This window comes from Melanostigma gelatinosum (assembly GCF_949748355.1).
Source record: "Melanostigma gelatinosum genome assembly, chromosome: 10".
Classification (NCBI taxonomy): domain Eukaryota; kingdom Metazoa; phylum Chordata; class Actinopteri; order Perciformes; family Zoarcidae; genus Melanostigma; species Melanostigma gelatinosum.
The window spans coordinates 7,850,295-7,875,072 of NC_136643.1; the positions used below are offsets into that span (position 1 = coordinate 7,850,295).

Consider the following 24,778-nt stretch of genomic DNA (forward strand, 5'->3'; position numbering starts at 1 on the left):
CCGCTGCGTCTCACACAGACGCTGAAGGGTGCCTTGTTGATGGACGTGACGAAGCGTCGGTATTTGCCGCCCTGTGAACCAGAACGGGTCGTCTTTTTATGCAGTGATATTTTCCATCTTCATTTGGATGAACAGTTAGTGTTTTGGAACTGGGCTACCTCACCTAAAAGATCCAGCATGTGCCCCGAAATGGACACAGTACTGTACATCATGATGTCTTTTCACCACGCACATCTCCCGTCGGGTGTAAAGCCTCGGAGCGCTGCACTTCAAAGCTTGTTCATTGGATGGCCATAACTCTACAGGGCAGAGTCAGGTCCTGGGCATACAGGTTTTAGGGGTTGGTGGTGTTAGTGTGTGTGTTGTGGAGAAGGGGAGGGGAGGGGGTTCTGCCCCGTTTTCCCCCTTCCATATCCAGATATCAAAGAAAACTCTGACAGTGGGGGTCTCAGCCATCCCGGGCTCCTTTCCACACAGGAGACAAAGCAGCGAGCGGCAATCTGCATCGTATTAAACAAAGCCTAAATGCTTCAAGCTGTTACACACTCCCCAATGAAACCTCTATGAAAGGGCCCCTAATGCGATTTCAGAAACACCTTGTCATCGGCCCTGGGGCAGCAGAAAGGAGAAGTGTGGATGTATATGAATGAATGGGCGCTCGGCGTTACCGAGTTACCGAGGAATGACTCTATGAGTGGAGGTGCCTATGGTTTTATTGCCCAATATGTACCTTTCACCGATATTGCCTGTTGTTTCACTCAAAGTGGAGGCCTCTGCTAAATACAGGCCCTTATTAGAAACACTGCCTGTGGCTGATAATGTTAAGTGCCACTTTGGTTATTTCATATAAAAGAAAGTCTGCGTTGACGTACGTTGGGACGCTGCAACATGCCGAAGAAGAACTTGAGTAACTATTTTTAACAAAGAAAAAAAACAAAGGCGATTGAAACTATTTTTCTCTTGAAGTTTTATATAAAGGCTGAAATGTTTGTCATACATATTATTTCGACACTAAATTCCGATCGCCATCAAGTCTGATGCTCTTCCTCAGAAGTGTGAGTCACATTTTCACAACTTACTGGAAAACAACTGGGCAATAAAACAGACATCACTTTTGCTTTTGACAAACTTGAGGGGACCAGTTCACATTTGGTTTTAATTTAGTTTTAGTCAGAAAAAAAGTTGGATGTATTTTACTCTGAACTCTGGTGAGCATTTACAATATCATGAAAGAATAAGATAAAGTCTAACGAAAGACGCAGCTGAGCTGTTGTGTTTGTAATGATGGACTCCAGTCCTTTTTAGCAGTCCAATTTTGTTTGTGAAGTTTGTTTTTTCGCTTCATGCAGATACAAATCAAAATGTTTTATTCAATATTTACCACCACACTTTCGGCCACTGTGCAAAGTTAATGAGTATGAAACTACCATGTATCATTCAAGCACAAATTCATTGGTTGTATTACCTTAGAAATCCTGCAATTCTGCACAATGAGAACCAGCTGGGCCTTTTTCACATGCTCAACATCTTTAGTTCATCTTGAATCACTTTCTGACACACACACACACACACACACACACACACACACACACACACACACACACACACACACACACACACACACACACACACACACACACACACACATACAGCAGAAATATGCCAGCACACAGGCATTAGATCCTCTCGCCAAGATCATTTGGGGTGAGCGTTGCAAGTGTTTGTGGGAATTGAAGTCAAAGGTAATCGATCTTGGCAGGCACATGGACAGCAGAATTCCACTCATCACGGACTCCAACAAATCATCCCTTCCATAACTTCCCTCACACGTCCGTAGCCCTCTCTCCGTCAGATCAAAGACATGGGGAGTCATGGGGCATCCATACATTTGGCCTCTTTCCTCCGTCAGCGTCCGTATCCTTCTTTTCTTCTTCTCTCCGAACCTGTTCTTTATCCCTCAGCACCTCTCTGCCTCACTTCCTGTCTGGCGACCATGGTTTCCCTTTATGAGGTCGACGTGAAGGCAGAAGACCGTGGCATGAGACAAGGATGTGTTTTCACTGATGTGACAGCAGAGAGGATCTGGGCTGATTAAGGCCATGGCCTGGACTCATGTGGAGCTGGTTTTAAAGGTGTCAGACAAGACAAAGGTACGTCATTCTGCCCCGCTGAATTACGAGCTCATCTTTGATCTGGGAGGCAGGTCATCGCTCTCTCTTTCTCTCTCTCTCTACACCCTCTGTCTCTCACTTCATTCTGCTGTCCGCGAGAGACCTCTCCGTCTCTCGCTCCCTTTATCTCTCTCAGGGGGTTCCAGCGAGAACCACAGAGGCCGAAAATTCCTCTCTTCTCCAATGAGCGTTGGGTGAGATAAACATGAATCACTTACGGACATCCACAAAGAGCCAATGAGCCAGAAACGTCCTCTTATGGGTATTACAGGCCTATATTTCCATTTCAAACTGTTTGACACAGACTTTGCTGACCTTAATAATTTTGTCACGATCTCCGTCGGCCAATCACATCCCTGCACCAAAACTTTAAATCACTTCTCCTCTCTGTGGCTGTCACCTGTCATTTTAAGAGAAATCGCCCAGCCCTCCTGCACCCCATTCACCTCCAGTCATCATGTGAAGGTGCTCAAAGTTGAGCTCATCAGAAGTCCTCTCCTCCTCACATTCAGACCCTCATCCTTCTCTTCCTCTCACTACCACCATAGGGGGGTTTCCTATTATACTTATGGCTTCACCACCCCTTTGAGATATATATTGACCGACAGGGTCTAATCACCACACTATTCACCTTCTCATCCCGTTCTGCACATGTCAATTAAAATATTCCTTCACCCAAAATGAAGTCCTTCCTGATGGAGGTATAGTTGAAGAGATGACTCTTACTCACATAACCCTCACTTCTACAGTGAGATAAATAGGGAAAATAAACTACTCCCTTTTTTTTCTGGGGACCCCTTTCGGAACTCCCTCTAGGACCCCTGTCTGATCCCTGGTTGAAAAGCACTGCACTAAGTGAGAAGTTCAGTATATTGTTTTCATATCTAACAACTTTGATGGGAAAAGCTCAAAATTAAATATATTTTACGCCATAACAAGAGTTGAACAACAAAAATTGCGTGTGCTGCCAGTTTTACAACAATCGATGTTAAGTTATTACGCTCAAGCTCTCTTGCCGTTTTTCCACATTATCTTTTGCAGTGGAATATGATCGGGAATGAATTCAAATCAGTTTGAGACTGGGGGAACTGTCTTCCTCATCATTTCGTTGCTTGCCTCTTTGAATACGTGCTATCTTATCATTGCAGAGTATTATACAGTGGCTGGAAAAGTGCTGGCCAGGGGCCCCTCTTTGCTCTTTTTCCTTTTGTGTACATGCAGAACCCATACCTCACATACACTGTGCAGGATCAGCCTCTCACTCAGAACCTCCTCCCCTGGGCACGGAGGCCTCCTGCAGCTGAGCCAGGGAGCAGGAGGTCAGAGGGCATAATGAGGGAAAGTGTGTGTGATTGTGTGCGTTCTCCCACATGTGCATGTTCCTCCTTTCATCCAGCGCGCAGCAATACTTTCCTGTTCTCTTGTGGGAAACATAACCTGCTTTATAAAGAGGGAGACCAGTAGAATGTAACCACACTTTGGACCATGTACGGAGGCATGCAGGTCTGAATTGAGAGCCCTGGCACTGAGTAAAAGTATAGTGACAGTCACCATTACCAGGGGAACACAAAACACAAAGCAGACCAGGGTCTCCTTTAGGCCAATGGAGCTTTCAAGGGGAAACCAAGATATGTCCCAGTACCAAACGAGCTCTCACGGGTTCAAAACAATGTTGTGCTACTTTCCAGTTCTGGCCCATTTACAGCGACCAGTCTCCCCGGACGGGTAGAGCACACATAACATGGGCACATGCACTAAAGATACACGCAGTTTGATTGTTTTCAGATACTCTTGGTGAGCTAAAGTGTTCACTACAGTGTAAATTAGCAAAATTGCTCCCTAATAAGAGGCAATTATTGAGTACAATCAGATTCACATGAACAGTTGAAGCCTTGTTTCCTTAAGCAGTTCAGGAACAACATCATCCAATGTTGTGGGTAAAATACCCTAACTGCACAAAAAGGACAAGCAAAAGTAATGTATTCAATTAATTCAATTCAAATAAATTTATTTTGTATAGCCCAAAATCATGAATCACAAATTGTCCTCGGAGGGTTTTATAATCTGTACACACACGACATCCTGGACAGAGTATGATGAGGGTCTTATCTTTAAAACAATAGAGTCAGAATTAAACATTTCACTCTATGTGTCAAGGAAAGTAAATTTGATACAATAAACATTTTGCAAAATAAATGACTGATGAAATTGCATTATTTTTGGGAGCAAAAGAACACTGTCCATATAGCCTAGAAAGCCACAACAGTAAAGAACCACAGAAACCTCTCGAGGTCAGTCAGCTGATTTGTATAAACTCTGCATTTTGGCAGTGGATAAAGTCAGCTCCGTAATGTGAGCCACCTGTGCGCTGCTCTGTCGGGGAAACATGACATGACAGATGAAGAGATGGACCGCTGACAAAACGCATGGAGAAACCGTCCACTTGAGGTATCCGCAGAAACCGGAGAGCTCCTCGGTTAGTTTAAGCCTCCTTCCTGTTTGACTTCCACATTACAGCAACTGTGAGAGCGTACGGTTTGATTCGATTAAAGATCAAGCGGATAGATTTCCACAATTCCGAAGAAGTACAGAGAAACATACTATTGACGGTTTGACCAGAACTGAAAGGCCCTGCAGACAGAGCAATGGTTCAAGCTGAGGTTTCACTTTACAGCCCCTCAGCATACTTGTTCCGAGAGATTTTGCGACATATCTTTTGAGGAAATTATATAATACATTACATAAAATTGTATAAATATTTGTTAATGATCCAAACAAAAAATTCAATAATTCAAGATGAATACAATTATTCTAAGAAATGCGTAAAATAGTATGTAATCATTTATTTCATAATTTGATTAATTGTGGTTTCAATAATAAAATAAAGGCAAACATAGCGTGTTTGATAATGGGGATGATCGTACGCAAATAGGAAAAATCAAACGAATAGTAAATAAGCGCGTTGTTTCAGTCACATCCCAGCAGACACATGAAACAGACTGGTCCCTCCTGCTTATTAGCGGACAGGACGCGCGCTAACTCCCCCTCCGCCCTCCAAACCCCTCCCCTTCCACTCCCAAAACTATTTAGCATCTGAAACCGGGATAAAGTTTCCAAAAGAATTTAAGGAAAAACCTTCACTGCGTGAGGAGAAGCGTGCCAACCTCAAGTTCGAAATCCAGTTTCTTCTGAAGCGAGAGGAGCGGAGATCGAGACATCAAGACATTATTCCCCTCATCTTTACGGATATCGACACATTTTTTATTTTTTATTTGTAACCACGGCTTCAAAAGTGGACGGCGTGTTTTCTGCTCTATCCCTGCATTTCTTCAAGAAAGAAATGGAAGAGGGCTCCAGTTCTCCGGTCTCCCCTGTGGATAGTCTGGTGACCAGCGAGGAGGAGCTGGACAGACAGCAGAAAAGCTTCCCGGGGAAGAGGAGGCAGAGCAAGAAGTCCAGCGAGGACAGCAGCGGCAGCAGCCCGGGTCCGGTGAAACGGGTCAAGAAACCGAGTCCGAGCAGCAACCAGTCGTACGAGGAGCTGCAGAACCAGCGGTGCCTGGCCAACGTGCGGGAGAGGCAGCGCACCCAGTCTCTGAACGAGGCCTTCTCGTCGCTGCGCAAAATTATCCCCACGCTGCCCTCGGACAAACTCAGCAAGATACAGACGCTGAAGCTCGCCTCGAGATACATTGACTTCCTCTGTCAGGTGCTGCAGAGCGACGAGATGGACAACAAGATGTCCAGTTGCAGCTACGTCGCGCACGAAAGACTCAGCTACGCGTTCTCCGTGTGGAGGATGGAGGGCGCTTGGTCCATGTCAGCGTCTCACTAGCGTCCCGAGAGATCTTCCATTACAATGCCAAAGCGGTGGGTACCACAAGCTGAAGAGAAGAACATTCATATAGTATCTGTTGTGCTTTTCAGATTTTTCTGTACAAATGGTGAATGAATAAGTGAAATGAATAATTACTAATATGGACAAAGATATAATATATTGTGATGATGCGCATATGAGGTCTGCCTCCTAGACGTTCACGGATTATTAGCCCATATACTGTGAATTTCCCCAGATGTTGAACTGATTACCAAAACAATCGTGCGCGTCAGCTTTGCACCAGCAAATTTAATTCACACGTTCGAAAGCACGCATGGTCCGCGCGCGCTTGTTATGCGTCTGACAGATTTCACACCGAGGCCTAGCATCTTTCCAACGCCGCAACTCCGCGTCTGCGTGTGGCTGCTGTGCGCACGGCCGGTCCATCAGATTACACGTCGATACATTCAAGCAAACAGTCAAACATAACACTTACATTCAGATTAATAATAGCTACACACAACACAACAAATATAGTTTTCACGTGCCACGCAGGATCGAGAATATGCCTCGCTGACCAGAAAGGACAACAAGTCTGTTTTTTTTATTTTGACCAGAAACGCTTTAAATCAACGAGTTGTGATTTGTGCAGTTAATCCTTTTTCAGTCCCTCTTATCAGCATTTCATAATGAGTGAGCTAAAAAAACAAAACATAAAGTTCTGGGCTGCACCAAAACGCAGCTGCATAGTGCCACCGCGGGTAATTTATATCCATAATAGAGTGCTTTCCTGTGCAGAGACCGCAGGAATGGGCAGCTCGGCTGGACATGAAAGTTAAATCCAGTGCAAGACAATAAAAACAAAAAAATATGATGGCGAGCAGTCGGGATTTGGTCACGTTGTTTTGCAGATTTGCAGCCCGGTTCGCTCACGTCGTGAGAGTCCAGGTCAGCGATGGAGAAACGTTTGCGTTCACCTTTTCACTGGCGGAAGCTCCAAAATCTCCATTTGCTAACAGAGCTGAAAGATAACGCAAAGTCAAGCAGCACTGACCATCTATACCAAATTGTGACATAAATACCCCGCTTGTTTTTGATAAGTCAGTTTGAGCGGAAATAGTAATTGAATTGAGAATTAATACAAAATCATTACAAAATAAAAGCACAGGTTGGTAATGTAGTTTAAGGCTGCTTCTTATGAGATGGTTTGACTGGTGAAAGAGCACAAACTAGGTGACACTAAATGTCACTTTGGTTAGAATAATATAGGAGCAGGGTTTGTTTGGTTCTCATGGGCCTGACGTGTAGTTAGCAGACCGCCCATCACCGGGGCTTTGTTGTCTTGTAAACCAACCCTGGTGCAGTGGGGGAGAAGAATAAGCTTCATTACAATGATTTGTGTAAGCACAGTAAATTAAAAGTTTTTTTTTTTAGTTGAATGGAATGTTAAAGAAATTAACAAAACATTGAAACATTTATATCAATCTTTGAAACTCCTTTTCTTTATCAAAATATGTGGCATACACATTCATACATGAGGTACTCTGCTCTCTAGGAATACATGTTTGGTTGCTAGGATTAAAACGGGAAAATAATTAATATCTTCATCCACATGTGGATATTATTCATAAACATGAAAAAAAGACATGGACAAATATTATAAATTGCGACCATACTGACTCTGTTGCTCTGAGGAATTCGATTTTATTGTTTCAGGACTGTCCACTAATCCACAGAGAAATGCAAACGCGTGAATTTACTCAGGTGTGTCAAACGAAAAGCCAGAGAAACTGTGTGTGTTTTTTATTCCTCTGTATTTAACTGCAGCTGTAGGCTACATTTCAAATACACTATTTTCCTGCTTTTCAGTCGCCATGTGGTTTTACTCAGCTCAGTGGCTAATCACTGATTCATTAATGACTTCCCACGAGCCAGGCGAATCAGTGAATGGAAAATAAAATATATATATCCACACAAAAAAAGCCAAAATCAATAGGTGTCATGCATGCAGTTAGTTTGCATTTAAATAATGATTTGTATATTCATCTCTTCCCTCCATTGCAGACTGTTTACTTCTACAAAGTACGAAGACCAAAGGGATTATTGAAGAACCCATCGACCTCAAAGGCATGGCGGAGAGACGTAATGTGACCCACAACTACAAACTCTTGGGGAATGTGTGTGTGCGTGCGTGCGTGTGTGTGTGTGCGTGTGGATGCAGATTCATCACACTGCTTCTGAGTGTCTGGAGCTGTTTGTGGCAGAGAGAGGAGGGAAAAGACAGACAGCTCGGCCTGTATTTCAACAAAAGCCATCCTTTAATCGTTTTTAGAAGGATATATGTGTATATTTTGTTTTTCAAAGACTTTAAACCAAAGTATAAATATATATAGATGAATGCATATTGTACATACCTGTGTAAGTATGCCTGCCTGTAAAGGGACCAATGCAATTTAGAGTCATTTGCTACATGGATTTGTTCCACTGACTTTCTTTAGCAAGTCTCCAAACTCCGTCCATGTGCATTTTTTGTTTTTGCTTATTTATTAAAACACATATTTTTGAACAAAATATGGTTGCTTTCTTTCTTTTCTTTTAATCTTTAACATAATGGCGTTTAGTTTGGCTGAATAAAGTCAAATGAAGTGAGTCAAATTCATACAAATTTTCATCGAACAAGATGATAATGGAAGTATATATATATTTAGAGAAGCATAAAACAATGTGTTTTGCGTGTCAGGTTATGGCGGCTAGATTGGGGAGGAAAAAAAGACCAACAGCACAACAACACGTTTTCTTCATTTCTGGGTGTGAAAATCTCCCCCTTTCTTTCTCCCCTTACTCTTGTTATGCAAAGAAAAGAGACTTCACAAAAAAGAATGAAACGGCCATAAAATATACAGCTTCATTAACAGTGGAGGAAATTTGAGCCAATTTCAAACTCAGCCATATAAAATGCTTGTCCACTTGAATAACGAGTAATCATTGGAAATAGCGATGCCTTTGGGCTCTTTAACGAGCAGGGAGCCCCAACGACCGCAGATAAGGACAATAACTCTCAGCCTGCAGCTTTAAAATAATAATTATTGACAAAACAAGCCAGGAAATAGAAGAGACGACTGAATTCATTCCTTTGACTCTCTACCGCTGACTCTTAAAGCATTAAAATTGTTTACATCTCCGTTTCCCAGACATAGTTAGATGCAATCGCAACACTGAAAGGACCTCATTGTTAACGTTGGGGCTCTCTGGTGTAAAATGGTAGGCTGGCTCTCTGTTGCTGTCTCAGCTAAACTTTGCACCGTTGAAATCTTGACTTTCAAGTGGCACTTTTAAACAGCTTAATCGTTTTATCACCAGCAAAAACAAACACTAAACTTTCACTTCAACTGCAGTGAATCTACATCAGGATCTTAGATGGAAACAGGCCAGGAAATGCCAGTCAGACATTCCCCAGTTGGGAAACTGCTTTACAAAATAAAAGTACTCAGATGATGACAAATGCTACACATAGCACGACGAGGACGCCATAAAATCTCCTGGAAAAAAAGCCTGAACGGTTGGAGAAAAGTATTCATGGTATTGCCAGTATATCTGATTCTCTCAAGGTCAGTGTGGTTTGAAGAGGAAACACCTGTGAGAACAGTGGCTTTCTAGTCCAGCTGCTGATGCACCAAACCCCCATTATTTATTGGAGTTAACACACACACACTCTTCCCTTTTTCTGTGATTCCTTTTGTGGAGAAAGTCATGTGTCCCTTGCTTTTTATTAATAATCTTATTGTTCACCAGTGTGGCTAAAGGAGGCATACAAAAAGGGAAATCAGCTGCATTCATTCCAAGGCCATGCTTTTTAAATTGAGTGATTTATGGGACACTGGGATCTCTGTGACTAATTCTAATTTTGCCAGTTCAGGTGTGACACACATCACAGGAGGACTGCATGCATTAAGTCCTTGCAGCGACACACACACACACACACACACCGGTAAAGCTGGGTGAATTCACACATGCTCGAGTATACACTCATTCTCTGTAGAATCAGAAAATCTTTCATAATGACATGTCAAAGATGCACAAGTCTTGCACGTTTGGCACGGTGGTCTCGGACGCTGTTGGACAGCCCTTCCTACCTACGCCGGCTTATCCGTAGGAGCCCGTCTGAAACCTGCTCATTATCCCGGGCCCTCACAGCTGAGCAGCACAGCACCGGGGGCAACTTCTCCAGCGGTGCGAGAGATCCAGATGTTTCCCGTAAAATCGGACGGAAAAAGCTACAAAATTTTAATTTGCAGTAAAAAGGGAATAAAGTGAAGGTTTACACTCTGTGGGCCTCAAACAGTATTCGGTGTTCGTCAGGTTCAGTAAAAATTAAAATAAGAAAAAAATCTAAGGTTCGCCTTACGCCACTTTCAACTTCCTGTGTGTGTGTGTGTGTGTGTGTTGGCAAAGCTAAAAGTCAGCTGTCTGACTTAAGTTTTGATCTCTCTCTCTCTCTCTCTCTCTCTCTCGTTTTCTCATTGTGTGCTGTTCAGGATCTCTTGGTTAAATGGATCAAATGAGGTGCATTTAAAGATCATTCATTTTAATAATAGCGTTTGTCCCGAAAACAGCTTACTTTTATTATTAATAATTAAAAAACAAACAAGAAAAACCAAAAGTTAAATCATTCTATAAAATTGGGCAAGAAATAATTTTATACCAGCATGTTCCATATTATCTCAAATTATTGTTTTTTGTGTTGCACTTTATTCGATGAGTTTAGCTGACAAGTTTATAGATTTTCAAATCCTTATCTTTATCTTTGCTGTTTAACGTGCAGAAACAGGCGCTGCGTTCAAAGTACAAAGGTTTTAATATACTTCATGGTTATGGTAAAAAGAATAAAATAACGTGGGTGGCTTTGGCATTGGTGTGTGCAGACATGCAGACATTTTGACGGCTAAACTAATAGAGCAACTCTGACGCAAAACCTAACGTAGTGGAGCCGAGAGCGAGACGCCTCTCAGGGTTCAGAGAAACCTGGCAGAGCCTCGGCTGTCAAGGCCGCCTGGATAAAAAAGAAATTAGCAGTGGTTCTGGTCCTTTTCTTCAGCTCCACTCTGCCTTTCCTTCATTCTATCATTTAATCAGGTTTCCAGGATCCAGCTCTAGAGGGCCCCCTCTGCATAATCATCACACCTCAGGGCCGGTGCTTCCTTTTTTCTTTTCCTTCTTTAAGACTTCATCTCTGTAGACAAAGTGGGCACACATAATTTTATACACACCTGAAGTCTGATCCAGATGCACTCTTTTGTTGATGGAAAAGAGAAGCAATAATAACCCGAAAAGGATGAGGATTCAAATCAATCAACTTTCAGTCACAAGCCCTCTTATCTCAGTCAAGATATTTATCTAACAGCCTCATAACAACCTTGGAGAGGCTTTACATGTTGGGAAAACAAAATGACATTGGCTTTGTCAAACACTGTGAGGCTCTCATACTGCATCCTCATGTTAAAGCCTCCTTGAGGGAACAGCATGACTCCTCTCTGTGTTGCAATCTGTGAAAAGAGAAACGCCTCGTGCCTTCAGGACATGCAGTGACAGTAAATAACACCACCATATTGAGTGTGTGTGTGTGTGTGTGTGTGTGTGTGTGTGGGGGGGGGGGGGGGTTCTTGTGTACCTGGACTTTAAAATGGGACAGGAAATGAAGTGTAAAAGCAGCCTATTGGTAGTTGGATATTTTCCTTCTTCGTCTGTGGTGCTGTTGAGAAAGAAAAATGAAGTGGATTTGTGTCATACTGTGAAACTATCTGTAATCTCACGTTGCCATGTGAGCACAGCCTGAGCTGTCGTGTTGTTTTTGTTTTGGCTGAAAAAAGGGGTATGATGGGTAATTAATGTGTCTGCTGTGAGAAACTGTCCATACCATGAAGGCTTTTGTTGTTCATTTGCTGTTTCAATAGATATTGGGTCTGGGTTGTGTTCAGAACTTCACTCGAATAGGCTAAAAAAATAAATACATCCAACAATAATGTCTGAAAAACCATAAATATTGAGTGCTATCAGACCTACAATGTGAACATAACATGTAGCTGAGCGGGTTCTGCATGGGAATGTGTCTGCACTGCATTATTCTTTATGTGTACGACTCTGCCCTTGGCACTGAGCCCTGCAGCACATCTTCTCCTCTGGTCTCATCTGACACACATCTACAAAGCGTAGACCAACTGCTGTGAACAACATTATATAAACTGCTTCATTCCTCGTGTCCGTCATCTGTTCCATTCCCTGAATAAATCAGCCTTCACCATCCTCCTTGTCTTCCTCCACTGGCATTGTCTGGTGCTTTTACAGCGAGGTGGCTCGCTAAGAAGGGCATACTGTGGACTGAAGCGAGGGGCAGCACTGGTTGTTACATCTCAGTATCCACAAAGTTGGAAAATCTCTAACTTTAATGTTAGAGATAACATTATTATCATAGATAATGTTAGAGATAAGAAGCAATGTTAGCAATGTTGCTAACAATGTTAGCAATGTTAGCAATGTTAACAAGCAATGTCAGCCAAAGAAGAATTGCAGTTCAGATGAAGGGCAAGCTGGAAGATGTCATCTCAACAAGGAAAACATTTGAGGCGGGGCCACGGCGCAGCACCTATAGCCCTCCCTAGACATGCCTCTCTCCATGTCTCTTCTCTATTTGTATCCAAGAGTCAGTAACAGTTCCAGTGTCGTCCTCATCTCAAGCTGTGAAACTTGATTCGTCTGCAGGCTGTGGAGGAGACAGGTAGGGTAATATACAGACATCCCCCCCCCCCCTCCTTTGCTCGTAATTAGCACCAGTGATGAGCGTCAGGGTCAGCGGAGGTCAGTGGGTCACGCCAGTTCAGGAGCCAAGTCTTGTACCCCCTCACCTTAGATTTCACTTAAGAACTTCTGAGGATGAAGTGTTAATTCGCTTACATTTAATTCAAGCCAAAATTGAACAATTTACTCAAGGTAACCATAAGAAAAAATGGGACTGCATTTCCAATTGATGAAAATAAAAGAAAAAGACAAGTTCCAAGACTCTTCCCTGGGTAGAAAGAGTCACACTAGAGCATATTCAAAAGTGAAAAAGGGGCACAATGTCACAGATGCCAATGGCCGTACGTTGTTCAAACATAGTCTGCGTACAGTGGTTTGGGCTGTTTGATGAACCCCCTCGTGGCAGGCTTCAAACCAAACAACAAGCAGCAATCTACCAACAGCTACAGGGCTTTTATGTCAGATCTAAACCATGCAACCTCATCTTTAATGTAAAACATTCAAACACTGGTGCTAGGCAGCAAACAAACAAGTGACAGAATGAAAGAAAAGGCAGGTCCCTGTAAAACATTCATCTCTTGTATGACCATTGGAATTGTTTTTTTAAAAAGGAGGACAACTAATTTGAACTCAAGGTCTACTTACTTGATTTTTCTCCGGGGCTTTTGACCAAATAACATGGTCTTCATCAAATTCCTCTCCGTGACAGCTGAGCAAATGCCACGCTCTGATGAAGACCATGCAATGCATTTATCGATACACAATGTGCAGAAGTAAGTAAACTTGTGTTGGACCACGAGTGACCTCATGTCAGGATCCATTCAACTCTGAAATACAAATGAGTATAAATTTAAAAAAGGAAATGCTGAATAATACTTAAAGAAAAGAAAATCACAAACAGAAGATATTTTGATCAGTTTTGGTCATGTCGGTTTGAGGGGAATACCATTAACTATCTGCTGAGGTAATGTGTTCCTTATGTTTTACCGTACGGGCAAAAAAAACCCAACATCTTCTCTTTGCCAGAAAAAGCTGAGCCCGAAGGAGAGTTTCAGTGCCAGAGCCTCTCTTCTCTTTCTCCTTCATTTCCCCCAGTTGTGATCTGGCCTTTTACAGAAGTGACAGGTTGCCCATAATTATTCACATAACAGGAATACTGTCTTTTCTTTGTGCACCGTCCTCCATCTTTAAGATCAAGCAGAAGAATTGTTGGCTGCACGTGTGTGAACTTTACACTGGCGCTTGTGCTCTCAACACCCTCAGCCCGACAGCGACCCCAGCCTCAGTGTTTGCAACAGCCTCGTGTGTCCCTGACCTTTTGATGTCCGTGCACGCTCGACACCAGACTAAACACATACAGTAGCAAGACAAGCAAACGCTGCGCAGCTTTTCAAACACGCTATGGATCAGAGGTGCCGACTGGACTGGTGGAACATCCAATGGAAAGAACGGCAAATGGTCGCAGACACCCTAACGTACATTTACATCCTATTTGTCAGCTACAAACAGACTTAAAAGAACTTGCCAAGGCGTTTCCTACTCCGATTTCGTGGACTTTACTTGACTGGGTCACCTCGAGGATCCCCCAAACTGACCCTAATGACTCGTCTGTAATTAGTTGTATTTGTCATCTGAGCAGCTGGCCAAAGCCTCATCGCCATTTCGAGTCAGTCAAACCTGCAATTAAAAAGAGCGGTGATGAGCACAGCTGGGAGGATGAGGTCTTTTTTTACGCCTACGGGTGGCCGGGTAATGACAGAGCTAGCTGACAACGGCCGACGCTGCAAGAAGAGGAGCAAAGCATGCATGAGAGCTGCCGCACACCAGACTGTCATTGTGTGGAAACGAGAGGGAAAATAGATAACATTTCAGTCCTTTGTTGTGGGCGAGAAGCGGCCATCTTGTGGGCTGGCCTTCAGAAAGGGGGAAAGTTCAGGGCTCCCCCTTTCCTCTGACCTGACCCAGGGGTCGCAGGGTGTGTCGCTACATAGCAGAGATGACGAACGTGTCGACGCCTACGGTGAGCTAAAGGTGAGACTGCGTGTCACAAGCGCGGTCGTTAGCGCATCCCCAGCCACCCAGGAACCATAAAGAATTCCCAGCTTTAACGTCATCCCCTTTTACTTCTGGGAGTCATTGGAGCTCTTTTCGGCAACTGCATGATGGTAAATGTTGTCCCTCACGTCTCTGTTTAACTTTATTCTTTCAAGGAAGCAGAGATGGGCTCCTTTTTCGTTTGCCTCCGACCCAGCATGGCGTCTCCAGCCTCCGTGATTTACAGAGATCGTGTCAGCGTACAAAGCCTAAGGCAGAGGTAGTATTTACACTGTCACTCTCTAAATTCAGAGTTTGACAGGAAAGAAGTGGAATGTGTGTTTATTTGAGGGGAGGCAAAGCGGGATTGGTATTGTTTGCTTTTGGACTGTTGTCTTAGCGTTAGTTCAACCAACATCAGGGATTCACTGCTGTTTATTTGGACACTGGCTCAGACCTTTGACCTTTCCAAATAGGGGGGGCTAATCCCAGCCAAAGCTACTGTGGGGCCCTTGTTGCAGTTTCCTGCAATGCCGCCTCCATCTGGATTTAAAGGAGAACTCCTCCGATTTTATACATCAAGGTCTGTTTGCAGGTCTCGAGGAGGACTACTGCATGCAGAAAAGTCATATAAAGCCTTTTGCAACTCCAGAGGGAGCTGCACGACGATACATTGCCTCAGGTGATATCTGGCAAGTTGGATCTGAAGAAAAAAAACAACTTTGTAAAGTAGTGAGTTTACCAGACCTCTGTCGCCATTCCTTATTTCTGCTCCAGGCTAATGGCTTGAGGCTAGGGAAGACCAGGGACAACTGAATTTTCAAAAACCTCTTGAACTATTAAGATAGTTGTTTTATGTGGGAACTTGTATCTGTGTTCTACTTGTTAACGGTCATCAAAGTTTTTTTTTTTTTTTTTTACAAGTAATGTTAGTGTCACGACAGTGATGAAAACACTAGAAGTCAAATGTTTCATCAGTTCCCGCACAGAGATGATTGTTCAGGTGATCTGGCAGTATTTTATTTCAAGACATCTGGACAATGAAGATTCTGGATTCGAAATGGGCTGTTGGTGAAAATTTAACCCAGGTCCCCAGAACAAAATATTTAACTAATGGGCTATGCCACAACATATATGATGATTAGAGTATACATGGACATTTAAATTGAACACAAAACACGACAGGACGTCACTTGGCAGAGAGGGATCCTCATAGACCATAACGAGTTTCATGGCTCTGTCTCGTTTCTGATTGGTGCAATTTGAGATGCTTTGCCTCTTGATATAATTGCCCCCGTTCACCCCTACATTAGCTGCTACAAGACAAACCCAAATCTCCAACCAACCGATCACCAGTTAAGGTGCATTGTGGGTAATGTTTGTTCCATGTTTTATAAAAATAATTCTTGAGTTGGTATCTTTGGTTCTGCTGCATCGATTTTCATCGTCACCACCCTTGTGGTCAGGTGTCATGTCTGACAGTAGGACAGCCTTTTTCTTTGCAATCAAAAACCAGCAACCCACAATGTTAATATAAAAAAAAACAGACATTGCAGTTTTTCCAAAACAATACTTTATACTGTAGATGTCAAAGACAAGATGTTAGAGCAAAGGTTCCCGAGACAAATTTACTATTTCTGTAACAACGGTGGAACAAGTCAAAAACATAACTGATGAAAAAGAATAAAGAATATGCATTTTATACATGTGTAAACCTAGAACTGATTGTTTTTGAACCACAGTGGTCATAGCAAATAACTGGCTTATTTAGTGGAAATGGACAACCGTAACAATGACCAGGCACCTGGATGAAGTCCTTAGATAAGTCCAGATGTGACAAAAAAAAAACAAAGATGTCTTCCCAAAAGTCCACCAAAGTCACATCTTGCCCGGTATAGTGAAAAAAAAGAAGTCCATTCTGTTGTAGCAGTTTAAAAAGCATCCCCCTAGAACAATTCGTTTTTCTACATAAATACAATAAAATCTATTGTTTGTGTTACAAGTGCTCGATACTTTTTTATTTTTTTTTTATTACTTTTTTGTAAAATATTCAACAAAGGTCTTCCAGGTTCAATGGTTCCATATGCTAAAGGTAAAAGCACAACATGGAAATAACCCAAACTCCTCCCCAGCAGAAAAAAAAGCAGTAAATGAGACAAGACAGTTTGGATACAGTGAAAGTACTAACATCCTTCAGTGCTCGATCCCTTGTGCTGATATGTGGTATGGGACAGACAGACAGGTAGGTAGGAAGGCAGTCCATGCAGACATACGGATCATGCAGAGAGAAAAGAGGAATGGAGTGGAGTCGGACCAGGCCACCTAAATCAACAGTTCTCGAACCCGGCTGGACCGAACTACGAGCGTTAAAACCAAAAGATAAAGATATGGCCCTCTTAACACACGGAAATTAAAACAAAATGGAATGTTGCTGATCTACTTTTTTTTGGTTGTTACTGGACATTGTAGACAGTATAATTTTGGCTCCTGTTGAGAAAGTCAAGCATTCAGCAGTAGAAACCCCACAACTGGCACTGCTGCGCTGAGGTTCTGGTAAGGTTCTGGGGCTGGGTTACCGACAAGCATCTCACCAAGTGTGTCTACGTGTCAGCGTATCCAAGTAAAGGTGATATTCAGGATAGCCCGACTATACGCATTTTCATATTCCAACCACACATACGTTTATAAGCATGAAGTACACTCACAACAATGTGAATAAAGTCCAGAAGATAAAATTACAAAAAATACAAGAGAAATTGATGTTCGTGTAGGTGTGTGATATAAAAGGAATGCACAGCATCACGTACCTTTCACATGGCTATGAGTTTGAACCATACTGAATGAAACCGGAATGCACAATAATGCCCCTCTACAAATGCCTAGACCATGATTATGTCTTGGGTACTTAGTGGAAAACCAACTTCATGGCAAACAATCTACTGCAAGCACTGATTCACATCCATTTTTCCCTTGTTGTTGTACATTTACAAAATAGCAGCTGACACGAGCATGAAATAGCAGTAGATAGTAGATTATTGTTAAAACGTTGGTCCTTGTACAGGAGGAGTTGTGTTCCGTGAGGACAGAAAGACGTGGGCTGCTGCTGGGACGGAACACCTGCGATCTTTTGGATATGCTAAACGACAGGCCACCCTGAAACCCTGAGGCATCACTTAGCTGATGAACTAGATGAATTTAAAGGAATGTTGAGTTCAATTAAAACTTAAGGACATTTGTCCAGATAAGGAAGTAAGTGGTGATCATGTCATTTGTGAGGCCCATCAGAGTGATTTAACGGCATGGCCATGTTCCAATTCAAATACACCCATCCCATTTTTCTTGGGCTGGAGGTTGAACTTGTAAACCTTGAGGAAAGAGTAAGAACCCCCCTTTGGACACTTTGGCGATGTGTAGAATGCATATTTTCAAATTCAGTCTCACATTTCTTAAAAATACTGAAACTTTATAAGTGCCAGCCAGAATGTGTTTTTGTACAAATAATAAATCTACACATAAAAAACAAACGTGGAAAAAAGTGGAATAATGGGAATATGTGCCTAAATGTGTGGATGAGCAGAGGGCAATGACACGCCTGCTGTAACAGTGTTATGGTACCAACGGGATGGATAAAGCCAAAAACTAGTCATCAGGGTTGAAAGACAAAAGGACAACCGGTAAAATGCCACTAAACACGTAACCAACTGTAGCCAAGCACAGTGAATGGTGCCTTCAGTAACACCCTAAAGAGGGCCGACTGTACGGAAGGCCCATCAAAAGTATCATTTTTCAATACCAACTTCAGAAACAAGATAATAGTATTTCATTTTTTATATATATATATATATATATATATATATATATATATATATATATATATATATATATATTCATTTCTTATATAAATCTACTATGAGCAGACAGTACACAATTGTCCATCATTATACAAAGTAGAAACATTTGCATCCCAACCCTCCCACAAAAACCCTGAACCCAGAAAACATAGTCACATAATGTCCACTAAAAACAGGATCTGGACCCTCACCGGTTGTGAAGTATGTCAGCTTTACAATGTAACAGAGAGATAGCGACAAAGGGGACCGGGAACAAAACGACATTAAAAAGGTACAAAAAGAAGACACTGGAGTCCACTGAAAGGGCAGCAAAACCATGAAAAAGAAAAGAAAACGTAGAGTAGTCATTGACAAACGTGTGTGGCAGGAATACTCAGGAGATCGGTGTCCTATGTACAGTAAACAACAGTAAACACCACGGCACTCTGTTTCCTGTTCACCGACAAAACACATTACACATGATTAGCTTGTAGAGGAAACAAAGGTGAGCGAAAGGTAGCCCAGGGGCCAAACACAAGTTGGAGAGGTGGTTACAGTCAACTTCTGCAAAACAGGGACAGTTACATCAACATTAAGTTGTACAAAAAACTAATTGCATGTAATTATGGCTTTTTACCTGGCTCGGTTGGTGGCTGGTGTGCTGTGTGGCTAGCAGGGTTCGGCTGCAAAAGCCAGTTTAGTTAAAGGTAGGGTAAGTAATGTACAGTATTTTAGAATGTATTGAAAGTCTCTTTACAGGCCGACAACAATCATTACAAAGATTGATATAGTTTGTAGATTTGATAAAATGTTGGGAGGATTCAGCATCCAGAGCCGAATCTGAGCTCCATGTGCTATTCAAAGTTGCACGGATAATCATTTTGCATGTTATTATCCCACTGGCTCGGTCACTGGTCAAGAGAAATGGAAGATTCATTTTTAAAAAAAGAGAAAAGAACTATTAAAATATGCGTCAACACAAGAATGTTTATAAAGAGCGGCTTGTGCTCCACTGTTTATGAGCAGACGTACACACACCTGCCTCATAGCGCTTGACATTTGGGGAGCAGATGTGTCGGGACTAAAGACGTTAAACCAGCTGTGAGAGCCCGTGCAGCCCTGGAACAACCCTGTGGAATATCCCAGGTGCTTTAGTCATTGTTACCACAGAGACACAGTTGTCTTAAAGCGAGGGCTGGTTTAACTCGTTGGCCCGTGTGAGTTAACAGTTATTCCTATTAGTCTGCAAGAAGTGAGACTGATTCTAATGTAAAAAATAGGATTCTCATTTTCAAAGCATGATACTTAACTGCTCTCTTGAGAACAGCTGATCCCAGTCTGATTGGGCCAGTTGCCAATGGCGGTCCCAATGCCCGCCCATTACGTGCCACTGAATTGCTCAACATTAGACTGATTAATAACTGCCTGATCCACTTCAAGGTATGGAAACTCATTCTGAGCACTGAGAAAGGTTTGCACTAACCACCGTTGATGCAACATTGACATGAAGTGGCCGGGCCGATGAGACACACAGGAGGGGTCGTCACAACATGTATCTAAGGTGCAGCCGGTCCTCAAAGACGTTTCCTCTGGCTACGGGACCGGATCTGATACATGGTTCCACTGAGTAATACTAATCAAACCTGGAACTTCCTTTGAAACTGAACCACCTCCAACTTGTGGCTGGGAACGATACCTTCTAAATTAAGATCATTTAAATGTGGGCAGACAAGGAAAGCTGGAGATACAGGGAGAGACAGCAGGCTGCTTGCAGGGAATTATAGGATAACATGCTAAGGTACTCCAGTCTATGTGCCAACAACATGCAGGAATTGAATGTCTTGCCAGGAGAGAAATGCTGAAGGGGTTTGGGGAGAAGAGGCCTCGTTCCAAAACCTATTTTTTAAGGCAAGTTCAACAGAAAATCCACCAGGTTTAAAAAAAGAAAGAAAAGAAAAAAAAGGCACGGCTGCACAGTCTTTCACTGTCAGTCATTTTGGAATCAGAACACCTGCAGACGTTTCTCATCTGTAATCTTCAACCACCTCGGTAAACAGCAAGAAATTCGACCATTTTGTTCCGTTCGTCCAGGATGTCTTAAAAAAGCAGGGATGATTCATCCACAATGAGTCACAATCACAATAGCTCTGGTGGTTTTTCATGAAAGGTGTGAAGGTGATGATAAAGCGCAGAAGGAACAGAACAATAAGAAAAGCGGATGACGGCGGATCGTTTCCGACTGGCATTCAAAAAAAGTACATCATGTCTAGTGTTTTAAAAGCACTGGCACTCGAGGTTGTCATTGTGGCGGGGTTGAGTCGTCCCTCTTACATCCAAGGTCTTGTAGAGACAATGCAACACATGTACGCTGATCAGTCTGTGCACCGCTGATCAGTGAATGCGTCGCTCGCCTTCAGTGTTCCCGTTTCCCTCTGAGCGCCACTTTTGTCCGCTCTGCTCGTTCTCACCCACAATCACATGCCATGCGTGTGTGGCAGGCGTGAGACTGGCATTTAAATTGACGCCCACTGGGTGAGGACACTGTCAAAGATGAAGACGGAAGATGATGTTTCTTTACATAGTAGCTTCCTCCTCCATGGGTTCCTCTTCAGCCCTGAGAGAAACGATAACACCGTAAACAAAGATGTAAGGACTGACTGTACATGCTACAGTTTAGAACTGCACACAACCAAATTACAGTAACCACAGTGCCAAAGAAAGGTGGTGAGACACTACACACATTTCTGTGTGTTAAAAAATGGACACTTAAAGCAACACATGTAACACTTAAAGGGTACACAGTAATTGTGATGGGGTGTCACCATCAAATCCACCAAAAATATCTGCAGCAGCTGGAAAGGAGGTCGATGAGAGACTTTGCCTTGTTATTGTAACAGTTTGACATTTTGGGAAATACGCGAATTAGCTTTCTTGACAACAGTTAGAAGAGAAGATTGATACCAATCCCCATAGAGAGAGGTACTGATCTTGTCAAAATCACTGCAAGAAATTGAATAAGCTCATTCCACGAAAATGTTGAACTATTCTTTTAAACGTACATGAAGGTAATTAAGAACTACTACACATAGATGACGTCGTGTACCTCTTTCCAACGAGCTTGTTGGCGACGGACAATGAGGCCATGGCGGAGACGGTCTCAGCCTCCTCTGCGTCGCGCCGGAGGGCTTCGCTCAGCGAGCAACCGAGTGTGGAGGCGGAGCGCTGCAGCGAGCGCCAGTATTTACCTACAAATGACCAGGACGGGGTAAAAGCCAAATTACAACAGATGCTTTGTTTCAGAGAGATTTAATGAGTGTGGCTCTACAGGTTTTGCATGTGGAATGTTAACAAATGTAATATCTACAGATACTAAAAACATAAAACGAGTCATCAGACCAAAACCTAAATCATTTGTCATTCAGTAAGATAAATAACATTAAATAAAATCTGATGGATTCTGTAAATATATGTAAACAATCCACTCACTCTGTATTTCAAGAACTTTCTCCATAGAGTGGACAGCGTTGGCATTCGGTATCTGTTGCAGCACCTCGTCAGGAATGGGGTCCAACTGAAAAAACAAAAAAAGTAGAATTACCACCTCGCGGTTGTTGCCTCCGTGTTACATCTATGCCCAAAATGTCATCACTTTGTTATTCCATCCTATTACACATTCCTGTAAAATTGTTATAATTAGCCCAGGTGGACTCAAGGCTGGATAGATTTGTTCCAAATTTGAAGAAATTCCCTAAAAGGTGTTCCTGAGATATAGCGCTTTCGAGAATGGACCGGAGAGACGAAGAACCCAAAAACATGGCTGTCACCGGCCCAGGCATAACCACATGAAAACTCTTATTTATTTAGCCTTCTAACTTTTTCCACCAAAAGCGATTTGCAGTATCCACTAACCACATCTTTGAGATGTGGTTAGTAAGTGTCTTAAGATTACTTAAGACACTTATGCTGAAATGTAACTGTTGCAGGGCAGACAACTTGGCAGTGCACCTATGCCTACTGGGAACATAAGCTAAGTGCATTAAATGTATCGTGGTGTTTCTTTTTCCTCCAATATAGTTATTACGGCCGGATGTGTATTTTTTATGAATGTGACTGACAGGTGTTCAGAAGCGCTGCTCCAAATCACAGCAGAAACCTCACTTGAACTAATGCGGTTCCCTCCTGGTTTAACGGATCACTTTTGAATGTGGACCACAGCACGGTGTGGAATCCCCCAAAGAGGTGGGGAGCGAGCTCGAGCTGCTGACACAATAGAAAATAGAAGTGCAGATGCACACCTCCTCCCACTCACCGAGAGCTTCGCTACTCTTTGACACAAACTACAATGTGTGCTTTGTGCTGTGTCCCACTCTTAGGACACATACTAGCGTACACAGACGCATACACCTACTTGCTCACACAAACTTACAAGCACACTCATGCACACACTCAAACACACACACACACCTCAGGGAGCACAGCTAAGCCCACGAAACTCTCCAAGCCACAATCCAGAGGAAACAGGGCTATTCCCCAACCCGGAATGATTCAATTTCCCCTTTGGCCGATTGCACATACGACACTTTCTCATCCCATTTTGTTAAACAGGCCCATTCAGCTCTACATTCCAACACAGACAACAAGCATCCTTTTTTCTGCTCAATCATAACCCCAACGGAATAAAGGACCAACTGAGAAACATGTAAAGAGAGACATAGAGAAAAAGAAAAAACAGCTTGGCCAGAGATTTGGGAGCAGAGCGCCAGAGAGAAAAGGAAAAAGCCATCGTCGGTACGTCTTGCTTGGCCAAGGCTGGAAGTTTTCTTATAATTAAAACAAATAGTGTGTGGGAGGGGTCAGCGGGGCGGAGGCAGGAGGCAGTCTGGGGAGAGGGATACTTTAATCCTGCTGTGGCACGACAGGCTACATAATGCACAGAGGAGCGGACAGAGGAGCGGACAGAGGTGCGTGCGCACAGAGACACACGTATATTTACATTGGGTTATTTGCTCTTTGGCTGACACTCTCATCCAAATCAACTGACAAAAAATTCTGGGGAGTGGGCTTGATTGATCCTTTGCTTAGTCCCGCCCCCGCTGCTACTCCATCAAGCTGTCAGAGCTACCATGGAGCCCACACCGTCACTAACCGGACTCCCTATAGAAATATAATCTAATTTTTTGGAAAAACAAAAAAGCTATTTCAGAGAGAAGCAGACAGACGGGTCTACAATATGAGTTTGAAGGAAATATCCAGGACGTCAAAATGATTCAGCCGTGAAAAACAGGTTAAAAAGATAAAGACAGAAGCTGAAGCCTACAGATCAGTGTAGTGTGAACCAGCACATCACCTGGACATGGAGACAGAAAACAATGAAATTAAGGACCAATACTGTTCCTGTAAAGGTCTTCATTCACTGTACCTAGCAGTAGCATATAAGTGCTAATGCTCGTTAATGTTGTGCTAACGTACTCAGCTCTTGTTCGCTCCACAGGTTTTTTTTTTTTTTTTACGTAGAAACGTAATGCTTTAGAAACGTATATCTCCATCCAACCTCTCCGGTCAACGACTATCCCATCACGTTTACGCTGAAACCATTTTCTGACTGGTTGGGGCTTGCCCAAGCTGGCTGAAGCTACGCTACGATTGGCCAGTCTACGTTCGTAGGCGGGACTTAGCTGTATAGTTCAATAGTTTATCCATGCAATTACTCAAACACAACCTCATTTTTTTCACATTGCAACAGATACAATCAGCCCTCGAGGAACCGCCCTGCTGTTCTATTAACAAAAATATGGGTGTATGTTGGTACACACAATGAGTATTCTTGCTATAACATGTGGGATTTATCAAAACAAGACAGGTCAGATAACAATAAAGACACCTGTCTGGTAGCCATTAGTCTGTTTCCATTGGCTCGCGCATTCACTTCGATATCATATGACAAAGCACTTGCTTTGTATAGCATGCCATGATCCATTTTTTCTATAAACCACTGGAAGCTAAACTGTCCATTTCAACTCTGATATAATCAGAGCATCTATTTAGTGTCATGCGGTGTTCTGACTGACTAAAGTACAGAGGCTTCTGGCAAAGCGCCATCAACCTGCCAGTGACTGCATGTGAAACTTAGCCTG

At 42.8% G+C, this 24,778-nt stretch overlaps 2 protein-coding genes across 3 annotated transcripts in view; one reads left to right on the top strand and one right to left on the bottom strand.

The window, feature by feature from the left end:
• The first annotated feature begins 5,305 nt into the window (after positions 1-5,305).
• Positions 5,306-8,549, top strand: twist2. Its single transcript, XM_079276520.1, has 2 exons — positions 5,306-6,041; positions 8,053-8,549. The coding sequence occupies exon 1, from the start codon at positions 5,512-5,514 to the stop codon at positions 6,004-6,006; it is 495 nt and encodes a 164-aa protein (XP_079132646.1). The 5' UTR covers positions 5,306-5,511; the 3' UTR covers positions 6,007-6,041; positions 8,053-8,549.
• Positions 8,550-18,844: 10,295 nt separating this feature from the next.
• LOC306783875 (histone deacetylase 4-like) overlaps positions 18,845-24,778 on the bottom strand; it is a 53,312-nt gene continuing 47,378 nt past the window's right edge. For both annotated transcript variants that reach the window (XM_079277705.1, XM_079277704.1), the window contains exons 23-25: positions 22,131-22,215; positions 21,748-21,889; positions 18,845-21,258 (exon numbers count right to left, since the gene is read on the bottom strand). In XM_079277705.1, coding sequence (XP_079133831.1) covers positions 21,219-21,258; positions 21,748-21,889; positions 22,131-22,215 — 267 coding nt within the window. In that variant the 3' untranslated portion in view covers positions 18,845-21,218. The remainder of the gene's footprint in view (positions 21,259-21,747; positions 21,890-22,130; positions 22,216-24,778) is intronic.

Bases quoted from the DNA above. Each gene is read 5' to 3' on its own strand.
- twist2 (XM_079276520.1), top strand. From the start codon at position 5,512: ATGGAAGAGGGCTCCAGTTCTCCGGTCTCCCCTGTGGATAGTCTGGTG.